The 12,912-nt window shown below is 39.1% G+C and overlaps 1 protein-coding gene across 1 annotated transcript in view; it reads left to right on the forward strand.

Annotated features, from left to right (window-relative positions):
• Positions 1 to 12,123, forward strand: part of LOC107694694 (tectonin beta-propeller repeat-containing protein 2-like) — a 16,421-nt gene extending 4,298 nt beyond the window's left edge. The window contains exons 8-20 of the mRNA XM_016494393.1: positions 335 to 793; positions 883 to 1,613; positions 2,272 to 2,455; positions 2,568 to 2,741; positions 3,536 to 3,716; positions 4,576 to 4,717; positions 4,950 to 5,190; positions 5,322 to 5,411; positions 5,550 to 5,783; positions 10,179 to 10,327; positions 11,207 to 11,348; positions 11,499 to 11,648; positions 11,733 to 12,123. Coding sequence (XP_016349879.1) covers positions 335 to 793; positions 883 to 1,613; positions 2,272 to 2,455; positions 2,568 to 2,741; positions 3,536 to 3,716; positions 4,576 to 4,717; positions 4,950 to 5,190; positions 5,322 to 5,411; positions 5,550 to 5,783; positions 10,179 to 10,327; positions 11,207 to 11,348; positions 11,499 to 11,648; positions 11,733 to 11,884 — 3,029 coding nt within the window. The 3' untranslated portion in view covers positions 11,885 to 12,123. The remainder of the gene's footprint in view (positions 1 to 334; positions 794 to 882; positions 1,614 to 2,271; positions 2,456 to 2,567; positions 2,742 to 3,535; positions 3,717 to 4,575; positions 4,718 to 4,949; positions 5,191 to 5,321; positions 5,412 to 5,549; positions 5,784 to 10,178; positions 10,328 to 11,206; positions 11,349 to 11,498; positions 11,649 to 11,732) is intronic.
• Positions 12,124 to 12,912: the final 789 nt, after the last annotated feature.

A 12,912-nucleotide genomic window follows, 5' to 3' on the forward strand; every position in this document is an offset into this window, starting at 1 on the left:
TTAATGATCCGTTAAAGATTATATAATGCTTGTTAATGATTTATTAATTAAAAAGTTATTATAAAGTGTTACCAATTATCTCATTAATGTATCCTTGCTGAATAAAAGTATTACATTCTTTCCAAAAATAAATACATTCCTTAATAAAAGAATAACGTATTGACCCCAAACTTAAGGTAGCTGCAAGCAGTAGCCCCAAAAATGTCACACTAAAAATGATTTTTTTTTTAAATATTTTGCTTGAAAAGCATTTTTAAGTATTACCTGAGTGTCCACACTCCTTTTGGGGCCACTGTATCTTAGATACATATCTTTCTTATGCTTTCTTCCTCAGTATTAGACCACTCCTACCATTTTACATCTCCTCTTTCCACATCCACTATATTGCTGCCTCCTAATGGTGCCGTGGAAACGGCTCAGCCAATCAGGACCATGCCCATTATTACAGAGCAGGAGACTCAAGCCAGTCCTAACTCAGAGGAGGTGCATGATGGGGTTGAGGAGTCAGAGGAAGTGCAGGAGGAGCAGCATCCTGAGGAATTCAGTCATGTGGTAGAGGCTCTGGAGGTGGCAGAGGACTCGGAGCAGCAGCGGGCCAGTTTGGGTACAATGGAGTCCTGCAGCAGCTCAGTCACCTCATGGCAGAGTGCGCAGGGCATGTTTACCACCACGGAGGCCTCCACCTCAGAGCTCTCCTCTAGCCGATATAGCACCATCACCCAAGAAGATTTCCAACAGGAGCTGGTGGTCAAGGCCATCAAGCTGAAGAAGAAAGGCAAGAGAAGACGGCAGGGTAAGAGGATCAGTATCACATGATGTGGTGTGTAAATTTGATTATATTCCATTCACTGATGTTCTCCATACATTCTTGTATAACTGTAGAGAGTGGGACATGTGTCAACGAGCGCAGCAGCTGGTCAGAGAGCATTTTCAGCCAGGACAGTGCAGGCAGTGACGTTCTAAACACGTCCATGAGCGAGCCTCTTTCTGACCACACCAGCCTCCTGTGCAGCAGCCTCGACCTGCACAGTGCCGGCTCACCTGACCAGGATGGTTCCGTCTGTGGAGAATCCCACAATTCAGATGCCTTTACCATTCAGAGCCCATCAGAGCCATTACAGAGCGAAGAGCCTCTTCAGGATCCAGTTAACCAAACAGCAGAGACCCTACCGGCTTGCCCTACATCACTGTCACTACAAGACATGGAGTGTCAGGTGTACAGTGAAAACGTGTTTGCAGAAAACAAGCAAATTGCAGCTACGCCTGACGTGGACATGCTGCTGGAATGTACCTTCTCATACATGCAGGCAGCCGATGAGCAGGACATCATGAAGGAATATGTGAAGGAGAACAAAGACACCCTGAAGGATTCAGAGGAAGATTTTAAACCGAGTTTACATGGAGACTTTAATTTGGATTTATCTTATGATCCCATTAGGCCGCTGGGTTACTCCCCGGAACCCGAGCCAACACCATCTAGTGACGAGGAGGACATCTATGCACATGGAGTGCCATCCAGTGCTAGTCTGGGGGACGGACCGAACACCCTGAGCTTGCAGAGCTCATCTGCTAAGCAGGAGGACGAAGAGACGCAGCTCCTCAAAGCTGACCAGGTCAGAGAGCTAAACAACTAACAGATCAGAGATCTGTATCAGATCAGGAGAAAGTTACTTGTATAATTTATAGAATTGTGTAATATACACTAACTTTCAGAATTTTGGGGTCAGTAAGATTTTTTATTTTATTTAAAAAGTCACTTATGTTCACTAAGGCTGCATATATTTGATTAAAGATACTGTAAAAACAGTAATATTGTGAAATATTCTTGCATTTTAACAGTTTATATATATATATAAACTAAGTAATTTATTCCTGTGATGGTAAAGCTGATTTTTCAGCACCATTACTCCAATCTTCAGTATCACATGATCCTTCAGAAATCATTCTAATATGCAGATTTGGTGCTTAATAAACATTTATTTTTATTATCAATGTTGAAAACAGTTGAGCTAATATTTTTGTGGAAACTGAATTTTGATGAATGGAAGTTCAAAAGAATAGCATTTATTTAAAATAGAAATGTTTGTAACATTATAAATGTCTTTACTGTCGCTTTTGATCAATTTAGTGCATCCTTGCTGAATAAAAGTATGAATGATCAGCAGTATAATGTTTTTAAAAGTCTTTGTGAGAATCACCGTATTAAATTTGATTGATGTCATGTGTTCTATGTTTTAATCTCTTTCTGTATGTATTTCTCTTTGTTTGAAGTTGGCTGAAAGTTGGATGGGCTACACTGGGCCTGGCTGTGGCATCCTCAGTCTAGTAGTAACGGACAGGCATATCTGGTGTCTGGACTTTAAAGGAGGCCTTTTCTGTAGTGGTCTTCCTAACGGTAGCTTGAGCTGGCAGAAGTTTGAGGAAAATGTCCATCAGGTGGCGCTGTCCCCATCAGGTAAGGGGCATAGATTTGATTTGTTAATAAATAAGCATACAACTGCTTAAGCAAATATTAGTTATTGGTGTTCTAGACTAAACGTCGTCCTGATGCTGATGTGTTTGCTTAGGCTCATTGCTGTGGAAGGTGGAGCAGAAGACCATGACTGCTTACGCTTGCGGGAAAGTCACCATCAAAGGGAAGAGACACTGGTACAAAGCCCTGGACGACACAGCATTTTTGGCACTTGGTGATGACACAGCCTGGATCATTCGCTCTAATGGAGACCTGTACATACAGACAGGTGTGGGAGAATAAACACACCATACTGCTCTCACATTACAATGACATATTCTACTCATTGTTTATTTAGCTGGGATAGAAGAAAGTATTTTAACTTAAAAGCTATTACAAATATCACCGCAGACCACACAGAGAGATGTTATTTCACGATTGGACCACTAGAGAGTGCTGCATGTACTTGAAAATAAGTCATTGTATTTAAGTTAACAGGACAGACAGTTCACCCAAAAATGAAAATTCAGTCATTATTTACTCACCTTGTTGTTCCAAACCCATGACTTTAATTCTCCAATGTAACACAAATGGAGAAGTGCACTAGTTGCTTTTTTCTATGCATTTAGTTCCCATGTGAGCTGATGAGTTTCAAAGATCAAAAGGATGCAATAGCACCATAAAACCATCATTAAAGTGGTCCATATGACTTGAACATTTTTTTATTAACTGACAAAATCTGATTTATACTACAGTGTAAAATTGAATGGAAAAGAGCAGCCAATTGTACTTTGGGTTGGGCTCTGCTTTGGTATGTAATGATGAAGTGCATAATCAACTCTTGCTGGCTGTGCCTGTTACCTTAAAGCTCTGTTAAAGCCTTATCATCCCTTTATGACCCCTTACCAATCCAGTAGAGGTCATTAGCTACAGTACTGTGAGCATATTACTAAAAATGTTCACTAGTAGCAGTTTCTGGTTTCATTGGGAATAATAACCATGAAAATATGCATAAATCAGCTGAAGGTGTACTGTTGTAGTGTAATCAGCTGATGAATACTGTTGCTCTATGTGTGTCTTCAGGGCTGTGTGTGGACAGGCCATGTGCGCGGTCAGTGAAGGTGGACTGTCCATGCCCCATGGCGCAGATAGCAGCACGTGGCAGTGTGGTGTGGGCACTGAGTGAGCAGAGGGGTGTGTTTTACAGAGAGGGTCTCAGCAGCTACTGTGCAGAGGGGGAGCACTGGCAGTATGACACCGTCAGGTATGTTTGTCAGCTTGGTTTTCTCTTAGCTGATAGCAAATTCACTATAGTGAATAAATAAAACAATGGTTCTGGAATCTGGACTGGTTTTTACTTCAGGACATCAAGTTGCCACCAAGTTGCAGTGTCAAAGTTGTGTCCACCTTATTTTGCAAATCGGAAGTACGCTATTTTTTTGTAAATATATGTGCTATGTTGCGTTACAAACAATGTTTATAACATAACAAATGTGTTGGTTTAAAGTACATGTATGGTATTTATGTAAAGTGTACATATATTTTCAATAGGTTAGGTATGTTTAAATAAGTTTATATATACAGTTGTGGTCAAAAGTATCTGCAAAATGTTCATTATTTTACCAAAATAAGTGAGATCATACAAAATGCATCAATGTATCATCCAGGTAACAGCACAGTATTAAGAATCAAGCGTATGTAAACTTTTGAACTTGGTAATTTTTATAAATTCAACTATTATTTTCTGTTGTGGACTATATGTAAATGTCTTTTGTGTGAAATATCTCATTCAGGCCAGTACTACATTAAAAAAATAACATGCATTTTGTATGATCCCTCTTATTTTGGTAAAATAATTTAAATTTTGCAGATACTGCAAAGTGTATGTAAAATTGACCACAACTGTATGTTGCAACATAGTCCTGTGAGGAACATTTTGATTTATGAATATTTTATTTATGTCCTGCCAACCCTAACATTGTGCAAGTTATGCTAATGCTAATTAAAATTTTTTTCAAAGGCCTGTTGTTGATGTATATTGTGGATAAATGAGAACTTTTTAATGCTAGCTTTTACTGTAGAAATAATTGTAAGCATTGAGATATGTGTTTGTGTGTCCATAGTGAGAGCCAAGGTCTTGAACCCATCTGTATTGCTCTGGGTGAGAATAACACAGTCTGGGCATTTGATACCAGTGGCAACTTATGGTTCAGAACAGGGGTCACGGCTAAAAATCCCCAGGGTGAAGATGACCACTGGTGGCAGGTACATAAATGTAATATATGCATGCACGATATATCCTCTTCTAGAGCTGGTCAGATTTTCTGCCTGTATGCTGTGTGTTTAACACCTTTTCTGTAGATGAATCACACATTTTGTGCAAAAATGCTAATTATTCCAAAAGCTCATTGCTTGGAAGATGCTGCTTCCTGGCAGAAATGTTTCAGATTTATCAAAACAATTAACATCTTTTTGTCTGCATTACTTTTTCATTTAGGTGAGCATCACGGACTATGTGGTGTTTGATCAGGGCAGTCTTTTCCAGACTCTGATCCAGGCCACACAGACTGTCGCCACAGCCACCAGAGCTCCGGTTGAGCGGGTTGCTGAACGTCTGCGTGTGGCCTTCCTTTCCCAGCACTCCCAATGCCAGCCTAGCCTCATCAGTGTCAGCACCAGTGGCGTGTGGATTGCTTCTGGACGCAACGAGTTTCACGTTGCCAAAGGCAGCCTCAGCGGTATGACAAACTGAGCATGGGAAACATGGTGGCTTAGAACCAAAATATGCTTTTCTACTGACTGAGGACCTTTTGATTGGTTCTTGTTTAAAAATTTCATTATTTTTATAGTGATGTTCATCTTAATGCAGGGACATTTTGGAAGAGTATTGTACCCAGAGGAACAGCCTCTGCCACAAAATGGGCCTTTGTGTTCTCCTCTGCTGTTCCAGCTAAAGAGGGTATGTAGAAATCCTGTCTTCCTCGTCACATTCACACCCGTGCAGTATCTGTTGTCGTGCAGAAAGCAATTAAATATTGCACACAATTAAAAACTGTATATTCAAGCATGTTTGTTCATCTCGCGGATGTCTCCACAGGGAGTTTCCTATGGTTAGGCCAGAGCAGGAAAGACCTGTTCTGTATCTGGGACAAAGACCTCCAGATGCGGCCCTTCACCATACAGTTTCCCCCAGACATAGAGATGGTACAGCTCTCTGCCTGTCGTGATGCTCTGTGGAGTTTAGATCACTATGGCCGTGTCCACATCCGCACTTTATCAGCCAGTTGTTCCACAGGAATGCACTGGACATTACTGGACCTCAGCCAGCTTGGTGAGAGAATTTTCTTTCCATTGACAATAGCTTTATCAGTGGATCACATGCCGGCTAAATTTAAACTCTTGTAATGTGAGAACACCAAAAAAAATGTAGAATGCAGAAAAGAATTCGCATTTGTGACATTGTTTTCAATTAAGCACCCCCCCATTCTCATTACATGTTTTTTGAAATTCCTATTTTTTATTTAAATCATTAGTGGTGAAACGTCTCGGTTACGTATGGTAACCCTCGTTCCCTGAAGGAGGGAACGGAGACGTCACGTCGGATGACCGACGAATTGGGATCTTGCTTAGAGAGACCAATCTACTTCGAGCTCTTTTGTCGAGTATTTGGGTACCACTGACAGAGAGGTCTTCACCATCTCTTCACCATCTCCCGAAGAGCAACTCCCTCCATCTCTGGGTCGCCCGTCTCAGGGCCTCTTGCTCCTTCGCTATCCACGAAAGCCACCTCAGCGTGCTTCATGCCCAGGCACGAGAGGCAGCGATCGTGACCATCACCCGGCGCCAGGTAACGACCGCACCCAGAAACACACGGATGGTACGACATCTTTAAAAAGACGCGTCTTTAAAAAGACGTTCCACCCGTGAAGCTCTTTTAGATGGAAATTGCTCTTTTAGTGTGCTGAAGCGCACAGGGGAGATGGCCGTCTGCAACACACACAGGGGTAGTGCAGCCTGCTGTGTGCAACCCACTCGACACGGGAAAACCACCGCCGCTGAAGCGCCGTACCACCAGCACGAGAGCCCACGAAGAGAGTGCTTGACTGTAGTTTTTACTTCTCTACGTAGAAGGTCAGGAGCAGAACGATAGAACCACTCGGCTCCGAAGCGAAAAGCTGAATATGCGCTGCATCTGCTGCCTACTTATACTCACGCTGTGATCAGCAGCAGCTGGATGCAATAATCGCATGCCAATGTGCATTGGCTCGTTTAGTTTACACTCGAAGTAGATTGGTCTCTCTAAACGAGATCCCAATTCGTCGGTCATCCGACGTGACGTCGGGAGTGACCGACTGAAAGGGAAATAATATGACCATTACAATTTAAATTATAGATTATTGTTTTTTTTCCATTGTAGAAATGAGAATGAGATTTTTCTTTACCGTATGAAAGTTTAAATGCTTTCGAACTAAGTTTCTTATGCTCACCAGGGCTATATTTATTTGATCAAAGATACAGTAAAAACAGTAATATTGTGAAACATTATTACAAATTTTATCCTTGCAAAGCTGAATTTTCAGCAGCCATTCAGAGTCTTCAGTGATTATTATTTCACATTATTATTATAATGTTGAAAACAGTTGTGAAGCTTAACATTTTTATGGAAATTGTGATACAGTTCAGTGTTCATTGAGTAGAATGTTTAAAAGAACAGAATTTTTTTTTATATGGATTTTTTTAGTAAGAAATGTAATATAAAAGATTTTACTGTCACTTGATAAAAAAAAAATTTTTTTACTAATGACTAAAATGATTCTCACAAAAAGGTATTTGGACATTAGGAGAACTGTCTACTAGAATTTTATTTTTTTTGCATTCACTCACGTATGCATTAGATAGCACTTAATAGTCGTCCTTATGATGATGTGTCTGACACATGATTTAAATAATTTGCTCAAATATCGCTGCTCCTCAAGGTCTCAAGTGCCATATACACAGGTCATGTGTCAGTGTGACAGAATGACACATGTTGGGCATACCTTGCTGAGGACCCTCTCCTGTTTCTGTCCCTAGTTCAGATTACCATGTCTCCTCCTGGCTGTCCACGTGGTCTGCCTCTGACCTGCTTATGTCATATTCACATATAACCAGCCCACTCCCACTTCCACTGAAGCTATACTCCTACTAAACCCCTGTGGCTTTCACTTTACTGTCTTCATTTCCATTTCTTGGAAAGTTGAGGTTCCAGCAGTTTAAATAGCATGCCATGGTTTTGTGTATCATAACCGCCTGTTGCTAGGGGTGCTGTTTATATTTTTAATTCAAACAGGTGGTTCTTGCATAACACATGTTTTGTAATGAAGCCGGTAAGCTAACTATCAAAGGTCATGAGAGGAAGAGATCAGTCCTTTAGTATTGAATATTGCAGAGATTAGGCTTTAGGAATGCATTAAACACATTTAATCAGTGAATTTGGTAACAAGACACAAGTTCACAAATCCCAAATGCAGTCAATGCAGCTTTCCATTGAAATGACAATGCAGGCTTATCTAATCTGATTACATCAGACATATTTTAATTACACTTCAGTGCAGTCAATGGAAGGCGTTTGTTTATTGAGCACAAGTGTGTGTTTTGTGTCTGTGTGTACGTGTGTTTGTGATGTGACAGGATAGAGACACAAATAGGCAGAGCCATGTGATGGAACAGCTGTAGCCCTGTCCGTCTCGGGTTGTTTTTTTGTGGGCGGCAATGTGAAAGATGAGTCTGGGGCTAGTCCTGGATCTATGAGTATTTTTTGATCGGGTACAGACTAGGAACATGATGTTTTCAGTGTTTTTAGACTCAGGCCTATGGACCACGTTATTGGAGTTCATCTGGTCTAATAAAGCATCTTAAAATACTGGTTCGTTACAGTCTAGATGAGTCTCACAAACCTTGGTCTGTGTTAAATGTCCTGTGGCATTTGTTCTCATTGAGTGGTCTCGTTTCAGGTAAACTTTTAAAATGCTACAGCAGAAACACATTAATGGTTTAGAAAAAGGCCATCCGGTGAACTGAAGCGTCAGTTTTGCTTTATCTTGTTCTGTTGGTAATTAATCAGCAGTGTGTAAAGAGCTCTTGCGGCCAAAGGCCACGGGTGTGACGACATCTTAGCAATCTATTGTTTTCATTCATTGTGTTCATCAGGCACTCACAATGTATTTTTTTTTTTTGCATTGATTTGGTAGATAGGTGTGTTTCATACTATCTAACTCAGCGAAAGAATGTGAAACAGAACATCAATCGTAGATAAAGTAGATTTCAAGTTTTTCTGTTTTGCATTGAGTGAGAGTTATATTTAAACAGCTACATCTGAAAAAGGAATTCATTTAATTTATATAAAAGTATTGAACTAGGTGGGGAAAAAAGTATGTTAGACATTTTCTAATCATTTTTTTAGCTATTATTTGTTTGAAAACCAGAAAGTGTCCCAATACTTTTATCTTAATTTTTATCTTAACAGTACTGTATATATATTTATATATACGCTACCATTACTGACCTCAAACTTTTGAGCTGTAGTGTAAATATTAAATAGTGTTTTGATCATTTATATTGCTCAGTAGATATGTAATCACACTGCGAAATGAACACTGTCATGGAAAGTGTGACAGACGATATGAGCTGTAAAAGGAGAGAATGTGTGCTAGTGTATCACATGTTATGTTAAGATTTGCTATCTAAGTCCTCAACAAAACCCTCATTACGTGCCGTGACGTATAAATGTCATTTCAAGGTTTCCCTATCATATCATAGTGTACAGACCAGACCTCCGTACAGTTCTAGAGTCCCCCAGTCTCTTAAAGAGTCTGGAAAAATGGCCCTGGATGTCCATGACATATACACTAGTGAAATGGTGCTAGATATGATGTATGCTGTAGACTCAGACACCCTGCACAAGGTCACAGTCCATTTTATCAGTCACCATCAGATGGATTGTGATTGCAGAATATTTCCAGGTACAGTGAGTTATTTAAGGAATTTCAACATGTTTAAAGTCTATTAAAATGTAGTCTCAGCCTCAAACGTCACGCCCACAGACCGCTGGCTGAACGTCTGATGCATACGGCACACAAAATTGGAAACACTTTGGGAGTTTCGAAGTCGTCATCAGATTGGTTGAATTATACAGGATTTCCGGGAGACGTGCACCTATCAGGATCAACTAAACGCTGGATTTTCAAAAGTATGTGAAATATTTACAGTTCACGGCATAGAATCTTTAAAATACGTCCAAGAGTTTTACACACCGGTGTGTTGTTGTGGAGACATTTCCACACCCCTAAACATGACGCGGCACAAAACGAAACATGATTGGTTGCTTTATCTGTAAGTCATATGGCCTCTTGGGCAGTCCTTGCCATTCAAAGCGGCAAAGGTTCCCAGACCTTCTGCCGTCAGTCTGAACTCTGAAGGTCTGGCTACGTGGGACTAATTAAAATGAACCTTTCAAAACTTCTGTGTGTAACTCATCTGATGTTGTTTACAGCAATAAATATGACCAATCATATGGTATATTGATCAAAGGTGTGCTATTTTTTTAAGTGATACAAGTTTTGGTTGATGAAAAAAATCCCTGAGTGTTTCATTAATGGGATGTTCATTCTCTGAACCTCATATTTCACTGGAATATCATAGTGACATGGGAAATCTCTCTTTTGCTCTCTCTGTTACTCCATCACAGGACACGTGAAGTTTCTCAGTTTGTCTTGTGGCAGTCAAAATGTTTGGGCATGTGATCATAATGGAATGGTGTATTTTCGGGTTGGAACTCAACCTTTGAACCCTAGCATGATGCTCCCTGCCTGGATCTGCATCGAACCTCCCGAACAGGTAAACAAGCATTTGACATGACTGTACTGACTGCAAAATCCTAACTGTAATGTAGTTTCAGCTCATACAAGCTTACATCCATTTTAAAAACTCAAATGTTTAAAAGTTTGGGGTCAGTAAGATTTATTTTAATGAAATTAATACTTCTATCCAGCAAAGATACATTACATTGATCAAAAGTGACAGTAAATACATTTTTGTAACAAAAAGATTTCGTTTTTTAAAAGGAATGCTGTTCTTTTGGACTTTATACACATCAATGAATCAAACAAATCAATCAAAAGGTATTAGGGTTTCCGCAAAACTTTTAAGCAGCCCAACTGTTTTCAACATAGATATTATTCAGAAATGTTTCTTGAGCAGCAAATCAGCGTATTAGAATGATTTCTAAAGGATCATGTGACACTGAAGACTGGAGAAACAGCTGCTTTGCCATCACAGGAATAAATTATATTTGAGAATATATTAAAATAGAAAACAGTTATTTTAAATTGCAATACTATTTCACAGTATTACTGTTTTTACTATATTTTTGATCAAATAAATGGCTTGGCGAGCACGAGAGACCTTATAAAAACTTACGGACTCCAAACCTTTGAACTGTTGTCAAACCATTATTATAATTTATGTGAAATTAGTATCAAATTTGATGTCTTTAAATTCTTTAAAAAAAAAAATCCAAATCAGTCACATTTTGTTTACAACTGACCAGCTGAATACTGATTCCATACTGAAAATTCTAGTTTACAGTAACCATTATTTTTTGATGAACCGTTACTACCATGACAAGTGAGGGATAAATTTGGCCCTTGTAAAACACTATGTGATTATTTTACCAGCCTTATACACTTCTCTTATTCTCATGTGTTCTTTGAGCAGCCTGCTGGCCTTCATCTGGTGAAAATTCAGACTAGTCCTAATGACAGCATGCTGTGGGCACTGGACAACAGAGGCAATGTGCATGTGCGCGTCGGCATCACTGAGGAGATGCCTGTTGGAACTGCCTGGGAGCACATTCCTGGTATACCTTCATTACATAATCTCATTCGCTGTTTTTATTATTCTTGTATTCAGACTTTATTATTCCTCAAGTCATTTTCATAGATTTTTAATTAGAGCAGGAACTTGTTTGACTGGTTGTTGGTTCAAGTATTTTTTTTCCAAACTGTAGGACTACAGGCAAGGCAACTGGTTCTAAGTATGAGGACCGCTTGGGTTCGCCTTTCTAATGGTGAAGTGGCACGTCGATACGGCATTACAGAGAGGAACCCAGCTGGAGACTACTGGAAGAAGATCCCAGGACTGGTCAGCTGGCTTGCAGGTGAGTGTTTAGAATCGGTTAATGATGAAATGAACATCTGCATACATAAATGATAAAAGCTGACCAAGTAGCTGTTTTTTGCAGTGACCCCGATGGATGAACTGTGGGCAGTCGCTCCTACTAGTGCTCTCAACCAGCGCCTTACCAAGACTCTACAAAACAATAGGAGCAAAAACCATGGCAACGTGGGTTCTCTGAGTGGAGAGGAGCTGGAGGAAGAGTGGGAGATGATTTAGATGCCACAAATTGTGTCAAAGCATCCCAGAATCACTGTTCTGTGAAATTTCTTTCTAGGCACTTTACTTATTTCTTCTTAAAGGAGTAGTTCACCTAAAAAAAAAGAAAATTCTGTCATTTACTCACCCTTATGTTGCTCAAATTCTTATGAGTATATTACGCTCTATTGAAATTGAAATAATACACTCTATTGGGGGTGTTTTTTTTTTAATTCCTTGTGCACCTTATGACCTGAAATTGTTTCCCCATTTTGTTTTATCCAGCACATTATTTATTAAGTTTTAATATCTACATGCATGGTTAGATCAGTTATTATTTTTTATTTTTTTTTTTAACTCATATTGATTTAAGGAGGTTCCGTTTATACATTATCATTCAAAAGTTTGGGTTCAGTAAGATTTTTATTTTATAAGATATTAATACTTTTGAGCAAGGATGCATTGAAGTGATCAAAGGTGACCGTAAAGACATTTATAATGTTACAAAAGATTCCGATTTCAAATATTTATTTTTCTTTTAACTTTCTATTCATCATAGTTTCCACAAAAATATTAAGCAGCACAACTGTTTTCAACATTGATAATAAAAAGAAATGTTTATTGAGCAGCAAATCAGCATATTAGAATGATTGCTGAAGGATCATGCGACACTAAACTAAAGGCTGCAGTAATGGCTGCAAATTCAGCTTTGCCATCACAGGAATAAATTACATTTTAAAATATATAAAAAAATAGCAAACAGTTATTTTAAATTGTAAGAATATTTCCGAATATTACTGTTTTACTGTGTTTTTGATCAAATAAATGCAGCCTTGTTGAGCGTAAAAGACCTTTGAATGGTAGTGTATCCTAATGCACTTTGCTCACAACATAGGGAAATGTTTAGTGTGAATCTGTTTATAGCTAGTCTACTGCTTTAGAGGGCTAGATTATGTAAATATCTCTTATTTGACCAAACACATTTTATTATCATAGGTACAAGAAATATATGCTACAGTATAGTTCAGACTAATAAACATGAGTGCATT

The sequence above is a fragment of the Sinocyclocheilus anshuiensis genome, unplaced genomic scaffold (genome assembly GCF_001515605.1).
Source record: "Sinocyclocheilus anshuiensis isolate Anshui unplaced genomic scaffold, SAMN03320099.WGS_v1.1 scaffold942, whole genome shotgun sequence".
In the NCBI taxonomy this organism is placed as follows: Eukaryota; Metazoa; Chordata; class Actinopteri; order Cypriniformes; family Cyprinidae; genus Sinocyclocheilus; species Sinocyclocheilus anshuiensis.